At 32.6% G+C, this 17515-nt stretch overlaps 1 protein-coding gene across 1 annotated transcript in view; it reads left to right on the top strand.

The window, feature by feature from the left end:
* Positions 1 to 11795: 11795 nt before the first annotated feature.
* The window catches only part of LOC139493428 (uncharacterized), a 28985-nt gene continuing 23265 nt past the window's right edge, over positions 11796 to 17515 (top strand). The window contains exons 1-2 of the mRNA XM_071281826.1: positions 11796 to 12271; positions 17191 to 17343. Of these exons, the coding sequence (XP_071137927.1) occupies positions 11868 to 12271; positions 17191 to 17343 (557 nt within the window). The 5' untranslated portion in view covers positions 11796 to 11867. The remainder of the gene's footprint in view (positions 12272 to 17190; positions 17344 to 17515) is intronic.

The raw sequence follows: 17515 nt of genomic DNA, 5'->3' as shown, positions 1-17515 counted from the left end.
GTAAACTATCATTCAATTTGCCTTATAAAAATTAGAAAATGTGGTATGGTTGTCAATGAGACAACTCTCTGCCACAAAATGGCATAGATTTAAGACTTATAGGGCAAACGGACTTCTACAATAAAAAAAAATGAGAAATTTAGAAAAATTCAAATGAGAAAATGAACGTCCAGATTTATGAACAAAACAAAGAACGAAAAACAAATATGAGATCATGAGATACAGCAACAAACGAAAACTACTGAATAACAGGCTCCTGATTTGAGAATGCGCATACAGAATAAGTCGGTGATCCAAAGCAGAAAAAACATGCAAAAAAAAAAGACAGGCCGGACGTGGCATGGTATCGTTTTTACCCCACAACAAAATAGACACTAAATACATATCTGAAAGTACTAACAGTTACTAATAGCTAGGTCAAAGCCAATTACAAATAATACAATAAATCATATATAACTATTAATTCAGTATGTTCACGTGTTTGGCGTCAGAAAATCTTAACGTCATATAGGAAGAAATTTTGTCGTTCTAAGTATATCAAAAATAAATTATAATTTCACATTTGGAATGGTGGTATACAGGGTTAAAAAATCAATAGTTATGTTAGAATTAATATCAGAAACAGAACGATATTATCAGATTATTACATGGCATTTTTCATATCGCATGTATTATCAGCCCTAGGTTCAATATCAGCCCAATAGCCGCATGGCTCGAGAGCTGATAATAAATGCGATATGAAAAATTACATGTTATGATCTTTTTATCATATGCTTCAACAGAAGAGAAAAATAACAGATTCATATATTGATCCTTTTACGTGATTCCCGAAAAGAAGTTCAAAGAGTGGTTTATCATATGCCTCAACAGAGAAAAAAAACAACATTTTAATATGGACGAATCGACAAAAAAATAATTCAACAATATACATAATGAACATTGTTTGGAAAAGTCAACTTTCTAAATTATGTTTGAAACTTTAAAAAAAATGCATTTATTTAATAATTTGTTTGGGTTTTTTTATTTTCATTTTTTTTTTTATTATTGTACACAACAGACTTTCCAGTATCCAAATAATAATGTTTAGTACACTACTTTTTAATGATTTTAACTGAAAACGTAGCATTGATGTGTATTTTCCGGAATTTGCCGAGTATCACCGGAATGCCATGCGATAACGTTACGGAAAGGCATGTGATAACAATCGAAGCATGTGATAAACTTTTCATATCAGCCCGCTAAGCACCAGTTCGAAAAATATGGAATATACGTTAATTCAATGATTTTATCATACGGTTAAAATCATATGTTATTTAGTCTAAGTATATGATAATTAAAATTATCCAGAAGTTCTTTAGAATTTTTAAGAATCCATGATAATATGGTTATTACCACTACGCGAGTAAACTAATTTTGCGGTTTTTCGTTTAAAGTATTTACAAATTTATAATAGAACAATAACAGAATGACAAATAATAGAGTAATAGCATAATAACGGGATCTTTTAAAGTACAGAGTCACGTTATAAGAACCAAAGAAACACAAAAAGTCGCATATACAAAACACGCCAACAAAAATGAAAAATAATACAAACACATTGACGGGATGTATAAGTACCGAGCCACGTCAAATGGATATCACATAAAACAGACCAAACAGTAAAAGTAATATTAATGATTGAACAAAGACAAATAAAAGAACAATACAACACGTTGTTAAGATGATAAACAACGTCAGTACGCATATATAAAACACGCCAGCAAAAATAAAAAAATAATAAAGTACCGAGCCACGTCAAATGGATATCACATAAAACAGACCAAACAGTAAAAGTAATATTAATAATTGAACAAAGACAAATAAAAGAACAATACAACACGTTGTTAAGATGATAAACAACGTCAGTACGCATAATCTACTAATGAAGACCATCATGTATTATTTGTGAAGTTGATACGGAATATTTATTAACAAGGTCTTGGTACCTTCCGACGAACTTTTTTAGTAAAAGGAAATGACGTTCTTTGCCATACCCTGGTTCATCAACTTGCTTCTTAGACACTGGTGACGTTTTACAAAGTCTACGTAGGAGCTGCAAGCTCTTAAATATCGAATAAGGTGGGAAATGTATATCCCATATGCAGGTGAAGTTCGTATATTGCTACTAAGTTGGGAAAATTTATAATTTCAAAATTAAAATTGTCTCGTTTGTCACAGATTCTGGTACTGAGATGACTGTGTATTTCAAATTCGAGATATAAGTCTAAAAATTAGGTTGAGGAAGCCGTGTCTGTTGTTTCTTTAATTTCTAGTTCTGGGGGATATATTAACGGAACCCATGCAGAAAATTCGGATTGGTAATGGAAAGAACATCATCAATATATCTGAGTGTGAAATCTGGCTTCTTTGGTCTTCTTGTTTTTGATGAGTGTCTGAAAGAACTCCGATTCATATGAAAATAAGAAGAGGTCGGCAAGGAGAGGAGCAAAATTCGTTCCCATAGGAATGCCGACAATTTGTTGAAAAATCTACCTCCAAATTCAACAAAAATGTTGTCGATAAGAAACTCAAGCAAACTGATCACTTGTTCCTGTGTAGCATGTTTTACCCTTTTGTTAACTATTAACAAAATATGCCTTATGATATCCCAAAGTAATAAATTTATAGACAGATTGTAGAACCGCGAATGTGCATAAGTATATGTATATAACAATAATATAAGTTTCGTTTTAATTTAATTACAGCAACACCAAAATGTATACCAATACAATTTAAGGGATTAATAAGTTTACTTGGATCGTATCTAGTTTCTGTGCGCCGTAAACAGCATCCCCGAAGAAAAATAAGGATGTGCTATGATCCCGTTTGAAATCAGTTCAGGTACAGCTAAACATCAAAACCAATAAGTGTATCTAATGAAGAATATAGTTTAGGTGTTTAAACGACACGTTAAAAGCTTCCTGTATCCAGTATACCAAAAAGGAATAGTTTGACAACCACTGTGCCTTTTACGGTAAATGTACACCTTTTAAAGCTGAAGCTCCCCTTTCTATTGTTACAATAATTATTTGTACTATTTCTATTTTTAGCAACGTACAATTTTACAGGTACATTAGACAAAAAGGTTGCATCTGCATTTTTATGTCAAAATGGCTGCAGATTTGCACAAAGAGACATGGGTGAAGAAGAAGAAAGATACAGAGAACATAGAGAAAGGATAAAAGAAGACCCAGAATTTATGGTATAGAGTAAAAGTACTAAGCTGAAAAATAAAACAGTTAATTTCTTCCAAACTAGTTATTTTTGTTTAACATAAAGCATGTAAATAATATAACTTACCTGAAAAATCTCATCATATGCTTTTCCATTTTGTAATATTGCAAGGTTATTTTTATTTAATAAAATTCTGTTAAAACACATACACATGATTTTTTTGTTGATATATTCTACTGTTGAATGAGGGCCCTCATGGGGTTTTTGATTATGTGATTACTTGGCCGTTTTTTTAATGATTATTTGATTATTAAGCCAAATATTTCATGATTATTTGATTACCTAGGACTGTATTTTTAGTTTATGATTATTTGATTACTAAAGATAAGCAAATATTTAATGATTATGTGATTATATTGGCAAAAAAATGGTGATTATGTGATTACTAGGACCCCCCCATGAGGGGCCTCTTGAATGAGTGGTACGTCTTTAAAGAATTAGAAATTTTACGAAAGACAGGCACAACATTGTGTACTGTGTACTATCGCATTAAGGCAAATGAATACTGAGTTTCAGCTGTAAAAGTGTTATTATATGTAAACAAGGGACAACGATTATCATACCTTGGGAGCAATACAAATTTCGTTAAAAATGAAAAAAAACAACAATAGACAACTTTCGAGTTCGATGCATTTCCGTCAAAAACTCTGGTTTTAGTGAACATCATTCGTGCGTTTAGGGGCATCGTCCCTTCCGTTCCAATGTTAAGCGAGTGGTTGTAAAATTATAATACTAATGTATGATTGCACGAATGATTCCGAGCAAGTTATAATAATTTTTCATAATTGACAATCTGCACTGCTGTCATTAAGAAATTGTGATTAAGTACTTACAAAACAAACATTATTTCTAGTTTATCCTTCGATTTCACACATGACGATCACTAAGACGATTCCTGAACGTTAATAGTGCAGGGATACAGGCGATCCCCTCTATCTGGTAAATGACGTCATAAAGGCGCTCATAATTGACGAGTTTTTCCGGTGACGGATGAACTCGCAAATGGTCTATTGAAAGTGTACAAAAGAAACACCGGCATACGAGCATAACCAAGTAGGATGTTTCTTCTCCACGGCATGTTATAACTTCTTATGTTAACCGTGAGACGTAAACCTCAAGAGGATTATCCCGTTAATATCTCCCTTGAATTTCCGTTTATTTTTATTCGTATCACAAATTAAAGCCATCGTTATTTAACGCATCCGTTTGATAGACCGTCGAATGTTCCGTTCAAAGGTGTCAGACCGCCAATTGAAAATCCCTATCTGTTCAACTAAATTTTGCAATTTCCACAGCTTTCTGAATATTTTACCTTAAGTTTAACGTCAAAGAAACCAGGTATATCCTGAATTGTACATGTATCACATGCCAATTTTCAACCCATGTTTAAAGTCTTATAAGAAAATTCTGATCTTGAAAACACAGGTACTACCAAAATAACTCCCGGTTTTCTGGAAATCTTATTAGTATACTATGTAGAGCATTAATCCTGAATTTTAAAGCATACTCATAGACAAGTGCATTTTGTCTCAAAATGGTCTTAATATATTTCCCTTTCACCAAAAGTTTCATTTCTGCAAATTTGTTAGTTAGTTTAAGTAAACAATGACATCAAAAGCTCTATTTTGTTTCAGAGTAGGGCTACTTTTACTAAATTGGAGGGAGTATTATTGGTGGTCAGACACCACCAAACCGAAAATTAACTGGTACGTAAATCATGGTACGTAAACGTAATCAACGGGCAATTGTATGGTTACCGGATGCGGCCATTTACCCTTTTTCGTGTTTTCGCGTTTTCTCCTCTCTGTTTTCCAACGCGAAATCGGGAAATCGAGAATTCGAGAAAGCGAAATCGAGAGAGCGAAATCGAGAAATTGAAAAATTGGGAAATCGGGAAATCGAGAATTAACAGTGAATATTTGCAAACTTTATAATATTGTTGCAAACAATTTTAAACTAGGTTTCAGCGACTATAATTATTTTTCGACCGGTACTTTTTTGTCCTTTTGTCCGTTTCTGCATGAAAAACGTAGTTTCTTTTTATATATATTCAGGAAGCATTTGATTAAGATATATATATGTTGTGTACATTTTATTATTTTGTACAGGTTATTACTTGTACAAAATTTTCATACAAGTAATTACTCGTATGATGCCATCATAAAGGTTATTACTTATATAAATATAATTGTACAAGTAATAACCTGTACAAATTTTGTGGAGAAAAAGATAATAACTTGTACAACCCACTATCTTTCGTATTTTTTGAAATTTATATTGTGTTTGTTTTTCTGTTCTTATTTTCAAGTGTTTATCAGTATTATTTTTGAAATGCTAGAAAATTACAGATGAACGAAGGACGCAAAGTAATAATATAAGCTAAAGTGACACTTTGTGCAAATTTAGCTAAACTACTAGATGCCATGTAAATACGGACTTCTGGTACATAGTGAAATGGTCGTTAAAAGCAAAAATAAATTGGTATTCTCCATTAATTTATTTTCAAACACACATCATGACAAAAGATTGCATACATAATATCATATATTGGAAATATAAGTCAAGCCTAATGGATTAAAAAACCTATTTGTTTGCACAAGACAAGGAAGCATGGCATCTTGAATTACACAATAAGTTCATGTGTTTGCATTTACATTTGCTTGTTTTACAGCCACCCCGACAGCTGCAGTAAACATGACCTTGGCCACCACTTATATAATTAAAGAAAGCAATTGTACTGCTTTTCTGGCGTTAACCTCTGTGTTCTCTGGTGTGTCCAATATTGTCAATTCCTTTCTCTGAATCTTTTCAATTTGATTTCGACTCATGAAAGCGATCATGATTCCAATTTTTGTACCTATTTTACATGCACTAATTTAAGCTCTGGCCAAAGGAGTTTAAGTTCTGTAATTAAATTAGCCATAAATTCCCTTCCATTATCACTTTGCAGTATATGTGGAGCTCCCAAAAGCAAAAAATATATCAGTGAGTTGGTAAGCCACTTCAGCTGCTCTTTTTGTCTTTAAAGGGCGCAGTACACTGCATTTGGTTAGGTGGTCCTGGTAGTGCATGATCCACTTGTATTCTCCATCTGGACATGCCTGATAGTCAACAAGGTCTACATGACAACGGGAATTAAAGTATTGTATTAAACATGTAAGATAGTGATTTCCGATCTTGACATGGTTTGTAGGCTGTTAACAAACAGGAGACTATTTTCACTGTTGATGTGACAAAGACGTCTACTTTTTACTCTCTTTATTGCGTTGTTTTCTCTCCCTTTTACTCGTCCAACTTACAAATATTTCATCATATTTATTTTATTTCGCATGGCACACCATCAAATATAGTAAATATTAACACATTTAAGGTCAAATATTTGTTATTATACGTCTTTTTTGTAGAAAGTACCGCTTTACCTATAGCAGAGTGAAAACGTCAAAATGACTTCAATTATCACCAAACCATGAACGATAGTAGGCAACTAAGAATCAGAGAGACGTTATCATGGTATCGTGTAAAGTAAAATTTGATTTAGCTATATTACTAGCTTCTTAAAATAAGACAATAATACTACAAAAGTGTTATTCTTTCAATTTTTTATGAATGACCTTTGACCCCAATTTAAAAGAAATTGCACCATATTTCACTTTTACGACCGGGAAAAATGGAATCTACACATATTTTCCTTTCGAATGATATATAATATAGCTGTGTGTTAGATAGGTGCATTAAAAATATTTTTTAGGTCTGAATGACACTCGCCTATTAGGCAAAGTAATGAATTATATGTTAAAAGGGGAACGATATGTTGTGAACTTCAAATAGGCCAAGGTAAAATAATGATTTGTACAAGTTATTTTCTTTTTCTCCACAAAATTTGTACAGGTTATTACTTGTACAATTATATTTATACAAGTAATAACCTGTATAATGGCATCATACGAGTTATTACTTGTATGAAAATTTTGTACAAGTAATAACCTGTACAAAATAATAACATGTACACGACATATATATCATAATCATTGTTCGTCAACAAATATTTTCCAAATTATTTAGTATATATGTTATAAATTATTGACAAAAAAAGTGTTAATTTGCATTACATTTGACCAATGTTTCAGTTTCCTGGTTTCGGATTTTTCATGTTAGCAATCATTTTTTTTACTCAAGAGATGCTGCGATTATTTTGTCATTTCCCGTGTATAATTATGTTTGTTATCTTTAAATAAGAACTACACTTGACAGTTTTCCTGTTTAATTTTGTTCGGGATTTTATGATAAAATCTTTGTTTTTGCATCTAATTACTAATTTAAAATCAGTACTTTTCGTCAGTTTACTATACAATAATTAGGGTTACGTTTCAGATAAAGTTATGTCGTAATGAAAGATACTGCTCGATGAATGACATAAATATACTAGTTTTAAAATATTTCATTAAAAAAAACATTATATAATTCTAATCAAAATCTATTTCCACCCTCTAATTACCTTGGAAGACGTTTTGCATATCAAATATGGATATTAACCTGACGGACACAAAGCACTCTAGCTATTAGTATCTTTCGTTGTTGCTAATGTGCTTTGGGTATATGCCTTTTTGTTTTCCTTTGATGATACATTGGTTTCTTTTGATTAAGGTTTTAACACACTGTTGACTGCTATACCCTTTTTTGACATTTTTACCATGTCTGTTTGTTAAATTTTGTTCACACATCGTTGACAATAAAATTGAATTGTATACGACTGTCATACAAGTGAGATAATTAGCTAGCTATAAAAACAGGTTTAATCTACCATTTTCTGCATGAGAAAATTGCCCTTATCAGGTCAGGAATATGACGGTCGTTATCCATTTGATAGATGTGTTTGAGATTTTCATTTTTCCATTTGATTAGGGACTTTCTGTATCGAATTTAATTTATCATATAGACACTAAATTCTTCAGATCAAATTATCGTTACATAAAATCAGAATTGAAAGGAGTTTTTTTTATCAAGTGGGAGGGAAAATACAAATAAGCTAAAGGAATAGTTCTCCGGCATTTTATATATTTGAACTCGGCTTTAATTCTCACAAGAAGAACAAGTACTGTGGGCTAATTATTATTCGTTGGATACTAGTAACACTTTTCGTGAATTTTGTGAGTACAGTTGAACCAAGAAGAATTATTTACTTAAAGCTTACAATATATAAAGAAAAAGAAGATGTGGTGTGATTGCAATTGGGTCAACTCTCCACAAGAGACCAAATGACACAGAAATTAACTATATAGATTACCGTACGGCCTTCAACATTGATCAAAGTCCAAATCATATAGTCAGCTATACAAGACTCCAAAATGACAAATGTAAAACAATTCTAGGAAAATAACCGTCTTAAAAAGGTACAAAAAAGGAACTTAAAACAAATATGTAACATATCAACATACGACAACCACTGAATTACAGGCTCCTGCCATAGGACTTGCACATACATACAGAATGTGGCGGGGTTAAACATGTAACTTAGCGGGATACCAACCCTCCCCTTAAGTTTTTAAAAAGTAAGGTGAAAATCTCTTAACAAAATGCGCCAAATGGCTTCATGCTTAAACATTATTTAATTTTGCACAAAAGTAACATATGCGGCAGATATGGTGTGTTTCCTGATGAATAGGCAATACCGAATCGTCTCATAATGAGTTTGTATATGCTTTTCACAAATAAAAACTACAAAGTCGTTTGATGTTTTGTCGACGTGGACAACACAGTCCTATGTTACAGCGTTAGACTTTTGAAGCTATATTTAAATCTTTAAAGGTAGGTGTTTATAATTTAAGTGTTCATAAACCCACTACTTTTTAAGTAATCATTTGTATCAACAAAGTGTCGATACCTTTATCTTGGCATTGCACAAGGTCATGTTTTTCTCTGACTGTCTATGCCGTCTTTACACTAAATTTATGAATGTTGGATGTGTACTGATTGATAATTCAGTGTTAGATGCATGATTATTTTTTTATTAGTTGTTAGTGACTTTGAACTAGCTGTCAGTAAGTGCGAGTACTCTCAGATCTGTACTTGGTGTCTTTTGGTTGTTGTGATATACAAGTACCCGGCCACATCCACTCATTGTAGTATAATTTGTATTTGTATTCATCTGCTAAGTTAAGCCTTTTTCAACTGATTTTTATAGTTTGTTCTCATGTTGTATCGTTACACCCCTGTCCCAGTTTATGCGGATGGTTGGTATCCCGCTAACATCTTTAGACCGGCCACATTCTGTAAGTACGTGCCTGTCCCAAGTTTTCTTGTTTGAATTGTTTTACATTGCCATTTCGGTGCCTTTTATAGCTGGCTATGCGGTTTTTGCTTTGCTCATAATTATTGCCTATTTTTTTAATTTCTGTGTCATTTTGTCTCTTGTGGAGAGGTCTCATTGGCAATCATACCACATCTTCTTTTTATATTCACAATCCTATTCATGGTAAGTACATTGTCTAGCATTATCCCCAAATAAATCAATTAACTAGTGTGTTGAAAACATGTTTGCAATGTATGGTTTTAAGAGAGCCGTGGTGTAGTGGTTAGTGCATCGGACTACGAACACAAAGGTTCCTGGTTCGATTCCCGTTCCGTAATGAAAATTGCAGGGACTTATTTTTCGGCTCTCTCTTGACACCATTTGCGAGTATGGTCTTGAGGAAACGATGATAGTCCTTCGGAAGGGGACGATACATGGCTGACCCGTTTTAAGAGAGAGTCATATCTCTTGCACGTTAAAGACACCCTTGTAGATTTCGAAAAAGAGCAGGCTAATGCCGCTACAAGGCAGCACTCACACCCGCAAAGTGGAAATTAAGGGATTTATATAAGTTGCAAATCTTGTTTCCCAATCCACGTGTAGACTAATGTATGGTTTCATTTTCTCGATAATTAGGCCAACATTGTGAAGATGAATGTTGACAATAAACTTATCATATATATATAGATACCAAGATTATAATTGTGTACGCCAGATGCGCTTTTTGTCTACAAAAGACTCACCAGTAACGCTCGATCCTAAAAAGTCAAAAATGCTAAATAATATAATTGACTTCGGTGCTAACTTCATCATAATCAGCTAGACTACCGTATTGTTGAACATTTAAAGTTGCAACTTAACATGAAATTTAGACTTTAGTAGTCAATATTGAGGTCTTACAGCACATGTTTGAAATGGAAAATGTGTAGTCACAATAGGCTTTCTGTATGGAGGGTATCAATATAGATTTTACTCATTTCTGCTCAGTGAACTTGAGTAAGATATATTATACATAATTAGTATTAGTATTCATATCTTTGTTTCACATTTTTGTTGTACCAGTCCAAAGTCTGGAGTTGGAAACTATTTGGAATGGTGGACAGTCATAGGGAAAACTCGGTGTAAAGATATGTGTTCAGTCCTGATTGCATGAACTTTTTAAGATAAAAAAATCTTAGCCGTGAGAATTTTTTCAAAGTTATTCTACTTCGAAATTTTTTATTAAATTTTCAGTTATGGCAATTTCAAATGTATTTTTCTCGTAATTTTGCCTGTTATTCATCCATGTTTTGAAAAAAAAGTATTTTGTTAATTTTGTATTTTATATTTTGCCGGTTGTCGGAAAACTTTACCAACAGCTTAACAGGGGTTGGGTGCTCTTTATGTAACGGTTTATTTCTTCCTCTGTGATATTTTATCCGGGGGATAATTTGTCCCAGTAATTTTTTTCAAGACATGTTATTTCACAGTTAGACTTTTTCCAGAGGAGTAAAAATTTATCTGTGTTATGCGGATAGTATGTACCAGTTTATATTATCCGTTGCATATTTCACAGAACCTTGTGAAATAGAGTCCCATTAACGAGGGGGGATAGGACCTTTATCGGGACTCCGGGATCGGGTGTTTTTAAGTTCGGGATTTCGGGATTGATCCTTTCGGGATCCGGGAATCCTTTTTTTCGGATTTCGGGATGTCGGGTTTTGCTTTATTTAAATTCGGGACCTCGGGATTTCGTTTTTTCAAGTCCGGGATTTCGGGATCAAGACCCCTCCTATCCCCCCTCATTAACTATTATGCAAGGTACTCGCAATCAATATATATACTTTATAATAAATGTTTCAAAAAGGTAGAACAAATTTGCATAATTTATCAATAAAAGGGTAGTAATTATGAGTAATTTTTATTTTAAAGATAATATTATATTCCCGTGTCTATTGCATAGTGATGTTTTTCCTTGAATCTTATTTTTTATATTCATTTTAATATAAAAAAAGATGACTTAAAATATGATTTAATTAGACAGATCGGATAACCCTGGTACCTAACCAATAAGATTGCAAGATACTTGATTTATAAGAAGCAAATTTCTATCCTAACTAAGCCAACATATTTTTTTCAACAATATTAATTTCGGAAACCCTTTTTGTGAATTTTTCCTTTCCGGATTCTTAACTTCTCCATTTTCAGTTTTGTTTATTTTAGTCTTCCTCTTTCAAACTCTTAATAACACGATATTTTGTGGAAAGTTATTATGCACTTAAGAGACGTCAATCAACCCCGATCGCTATGAAAAATTTCATAGAACATGAATATGCCATCTCAATCGCTGTCCTGTTCATCAGCGTATTCATCTGAGGAAAGCGAAACATCTTCATCAGCCTGCAGACGGAGACGAAGAATCAGCAGTCGTCAGATTACCCACAAGTCACCATTAAATAAAACCGTATCAAAATGGGAACGATTACACGTACAACACCATCTAAAAATTCAATATGCCCCAACATACACAGAACAACCGCTAGATTTAATTACTAAGGTAGCAGGCGAGGTATCCCCATATAGCAAAGAACAAGATGAATACATCAAATTTGTAAACAAGTATTTGTTGTTCAGCATGCCATTGACTTCCTTCCATCATCAGAGTAAAATAGTTGAAGATTCACTCAGCACATGTGAAAATGACATAAAAGAACTTGAAGAAAGAGACAAGTGAGCAATATAAAATAAAATATAAAAAAAATGTTTTTAACAGTTGACACATGTCATTAATATCTGATTATCAGGGGTTAAAAAGTGTACAACATGTGCACAGTGCTCTAGCTACAATGTATATTTTTCTAGTATTATTCTATACTACATTTATTTACTAGTATTACAGTTGGATGCAAACCAAGCATTACATGTAGACGGGCGGTTACATTGTGCACTTCATGTAAACACCACGTTAACCATGTTAACTCTGCATTCATGGCATTATCTATGAAAATTCATTAGAAATAAAAAGTAAACAAGTGTTTACTTTAGCATTTACATCTGTGTTAACAGGAAAACATTGCGTCTTCTGATTTTGTAAAGAGCAAACAGGAATTAACTTCCCTGTTAACGAGCAAAAAGTGCAACTTCTATTGTTCTAAAAAAAAAGAGGTGCATCAACAGAGACATGACAGATTGTCATCCTATCCTGGAAACACTGACCTAACTTATCACTAGTCCAAATAATTATGGCGTCTTGAAAGGCTGTTATATATGTTTTTTTATGCCTAACATCAAGGCTTCAAAGTAAAAGTTTAAAAAAGCTTTCCAAGACGTCATAATTATTTGGACTAACATATCAGGATTGATATTCACTGTATAGAATTCAACATTGAGTAAAACCATAGCACAGTCAGCTATAAAAGGCCCAAAGTGACAAAATGTCAAACAATTCAAACAAGAAAACTAATCATGCTAATGGCCAAACTAATCATCATGATCATGCTAATGGCCTACATTGCCTATAAATGTATGTACAAAAAATGAACAAAAAAACAATATGTACAACATGATGTACAAGATAAAAAAAAAAGAAGATGTGGTAAAATTGCCAATGAGATAACTCTCTACAAGAGACCAAATTAAACAATTATTAACAGCTGTAGGTCACCGTACGGTTTTAACAATGAGCAAAGCCCAAACCGCATAGTCGGGTTTAATTATATAAATATGGCCATGAAATCTCAAATGTAAAATAATTCAAACAAGAAAACTTTATTTAGAATTAATGTAGATTTTATGCCGCAACAAACAAAAACCACTGCATCCTGACTTGGGACAGAGTCCGACAGACACATACATACATGATAATTTGATTGGGTTCACATGTTAGGGGGATCACAACTTGCCCCTAACCTGGACTATGCAGTTGGGTTTCAAAGTTAGTAAACCTTTAAAATACTTGACTCTCTCCCGTTAGCAGCAGATTTATATATATTAACCTTTATTGTAAAAGAATTGCCAGCATAGTTTCTGTTGTCAGAGTAACTCAATTAGGGAATGTTATCTAATGTTGGTCCTACATGTATCATCATGATCACGCCTTTTGTTAGTAATTTATATATATAATCATTGATAATGTCATTTTCAATGTAAACAAAGCATTAAAAACATATTTAGAAATCAATGTACACCTTAAACATTGTTAAAAACAACAAATACATGTATATAAATACAAAGTCTGCTTAATACAAATCTGCCTTATTGATCAAAGGTGAGTATCCCCAGAGAACTATTCAAACCCTATGTTTGATAAGCTCTTGACTCGTTTTATCACGAACAATGTACACAAACTAAACAAATTCAAAATGTTCTTCCTCCTATTTCTTTTGGTATTCAGATACATTTTGTATACACATTTGCCAGAAATCATGTAGGAACAGGGCACTGCCCAAGCTCATTTGTTTAATTTTTTTTAGCAGATTTGAGTTTATTAGTATATCATAAAATTGAGAATGGAAATGGGGAATGTGCCAAAGAGACAACAACCCGACCATAGAAAAAAACAACAGCAGAAGGTCACAACAGGTCTTCAATGTAGCGAGAAATTCCCGCACCCGGAGGCGTCCTTCAACTGGCCCCTAAACAAATATATACTAGTTCAGTGATAATGAACGCCATACTAATTTCCAAATTGTACACAAGAAACTAAAATTAAAATAATACAAGACTAACAAAGGCCAGAGGCTCTTGACTTGGGACAGGCGCAAAAATGCGGCAGGGTTAAACATGCTTGTGAGATCTCAACCCTCCCCCTATACCTCTAGCCAAAGTAGAAAAGTAAACGCATAACAATACGCACATTAAAATTCAGTTCAAGAGAAGTCCTAGTCTGATGTCAGAAGATGTAACCAAAGAAAATAAACAAAATGACAATAATACATAAATAACAACAGACTACTAGCAGTTAACTGACATGCCAGCTCCAGACTTCAATTAAACTGACTGAAAGATTATGATTTCATCATATGAACATCAGGCACAATCCTTCCCGTTAGGGGTTTAGTATCATACCATCATAACATATATGAGAAGAACATAACCCGTGTCATGCCAACAACTGGTTTTTGAATAAATGTGTTTAGTTCCGATGCAAAGACCCTATAAGTGAATCAATATTAACGCCAAAATATGCAATCTTTAATGACCTGACAACAGTCTCGTAACTATATTCCTTCTTAATAAGTCTATTCAAAGGTTTTGTTAGTTTTTGAGCTGAATACTGACACCTTTGTGCTTTATAAAGAATATTTCCATAAAAAATTGGATGTGAAATACCTGAACGTATAAGAAGTCTGCATGTTGAGCTATATTTACGAATGATGTCCTTATACCGATGATAAAATTTAGTAAATGTTTTGACTAGTTTGTGATACAAATGTGATATCGAAAACCCTGGTGTAATAATTTTACAGTAATACATAAATTTCTCTCGTTAAAATCTAAAACATTGTTACAAACACGAGCGAATCGTACAAGTTGAGATATATAAACACCGTAAGATGGTGACAAGGGAACGTCACCATCTAAAAATGGATAATTAACGATAGGAAATGAAAAATCATCTCTTTTATCATAAATTTTAGTATTCAGCTTTCCGTTAGTGATATAGATATCAAGATCGAGGAAAGGGCAGTGGTCATTGTTAGTATTAGCTTTATTTAAAGTAAGTTCAACAGGATAAATTTCTTTAATATACATACTGAAGTCGTCATTATTGAGAGCCAAAATATCATCCAAATATCTAAAAGTATTATTAAATTTGTTTATAAGATGTTGTTTCGATGGGTCTTTGCTGATTTTCGTCATAAATTGTAACTCATAGCAATACAAAAACAGGTCCGCAATAAGTGGTGCACAGTTAGTCCCCATTGGAATTCCGATAATCTGACGATATACGGAATCCCCAAAGCGAACAAAAATGTTATCTAGTAAAAATTCAAGGGCATATATAGTATCAAAGCATGTCCAATTAACATAGTTTTTTTGTTTATTGCTACTAAAAAATGACCTCAAAGAGTTTGAACATATATATTCACATTCTGACTTTTTAAATACCCATTTAATTAGGTGTGTGAATTTTTTCTTAATGAGAATGTAAGGCAATGTGGTATACAGGGTAGAAAAATCAAAACTTTGAACATTTAAAATCATCAATATAAGTATGCAATTTATCAAGTACTTCCAACGAGTTCTTGACACTCTAAAGTAATTAATTCCACTATTTTCGAAGGCCTTATTTGAACAATTTATTATCAGGTTTTTAATTGTACCAAGTGTGCTGGTAAGAAGAATAGACAATTTAGTAGTGGAACAAGGGCTTGAAGACGAAATAAATATATATTTGTAAGGTGTTTTGTGTAGCTTCGGAAGCCAGTGTACATATAGGTTATTATATTTATAAGAAATAATTTATAATATTTTTTTTTTTAAATACCTTACAACATGATACAATTTTCATTTTTATCTACCTGTCTGTAGCCTGTTCACTAAAATAAAATATAAAGTAGTAATGATGTCATTTCTCTGCTTTTAAGTCAGATGATTAGATCAGTGAAACAATCATGACAATGATGTTTCAAAATTTAATTTATGTATATACAATGTCTTTTTTTATTTACAAATGTTCATCTTCATTTTATGGGATTGATATAAATTAACAATGTATGGTCTTACATGTATATCAATTAATCATCAGTCAGGGGACTTACTTAAACAAGTGATTTTCTAAATCACTGATTCAAGTAACATTATTTCCATAAAGGTTGGAAGTTAGAGTTGTCTTTCTTTAATAATCACCTATTTAAGTAGTACAAATTAATCACTAGAAGAAGTGATTTAATATTAGTGTAGCTTTACATATAGAATACTAATGATCCAGGGACTAATTATGTTTCTAAACTTATCAGAACCAACATCTGTGTTGTCTAGGATGACCAGGTCATTTCAGGTGATGACCTTGTACTGAATCTAGGATAATGACTAAAAATCACTTGTTTAAGTATCAGACCTCAATTTCCTTCCCAAAAATCACTTCTTTAAGTATCATTCTTTTAATAACCCCCACTAATTTCAACACCCCCGAACAGTGAAATTTTTATCGCGAACAGTCGAATTTTATTACATAATCTGAAAGATGAAACCTTGAACTTCACAGGAAAAATACTCCCACTGCTGTGAAAAATCTTTTAAGAAAGTATATGTTCATTATGTAAAGCCATTATTATAGCATTTTTTCAATTAAAATAGAATTTTCAGGTAAATGATAGCATCAAAGGCATAAACCTTGCTACTTAAAGAAGCAAAAAGTTCATATTTTTTAATTTTACTAATTAAAAGATGTTATTTAAACCTATGTGTTTAAAATTTTGAAAAACCTACAAAATCCCGATTTGTGACAAAACCTCGAATTTGCTACTCAAATAAGTGATTTAAAAATCACTTATTTCAGTAAGTCCCCTGACTGATCATGTTAATGCATATAAGAACATCATGAACATACAAATATTATACCAGCAGAGGGTTTTAGGTTTTTACATGTGAACATGTATGAAAGTAGACAGAACAGATGATTTTTACTTATTATTTTGTTTCAGATCCTGGTGGGTTTTAAAGTTAAAGGTATTTGTTGCAGGAATTAGAGCTCTTTTAGAAGATGTAAAAGACTACAGAAGGAAAAACCATCCATGTGAGGATTTTTGTACCAGCTTTGTTGGAGTCTTTGCAGACCTATGTTGTTTGAGAGTACAGTAAGTTATATGGATAAAAAATACTGTTTTGGCTACCTTATAAATAAATTTTGTAAAATTTTGTTATGTACATGTACCCTTGTATTACTACTAGGCTACATGCATATGTATAAAAGGAGATGTCAGGAGTATATCATATATGTCCATGAGACAGTGGACCTTGTTTGTCTTG

This window comes from Mytilus edulis, chromosome 10, assembly GCF_963676685.1.
Source record: "Mytilus edulis chromosome 10, xbMytEdul2.2, whole genome shotgun sequence".
Classification (NCBI taxonomy): Eukaryota; Metazoa; Mollusca; class Bivalvia; order Mytilida; family Mytilidae; genus Mytilus; species Mytilus edulis.
Note: the sequence above shows the minus strand (reverse complement) of the source record. Positions and strands in the feature narration are given on the sequence as shown.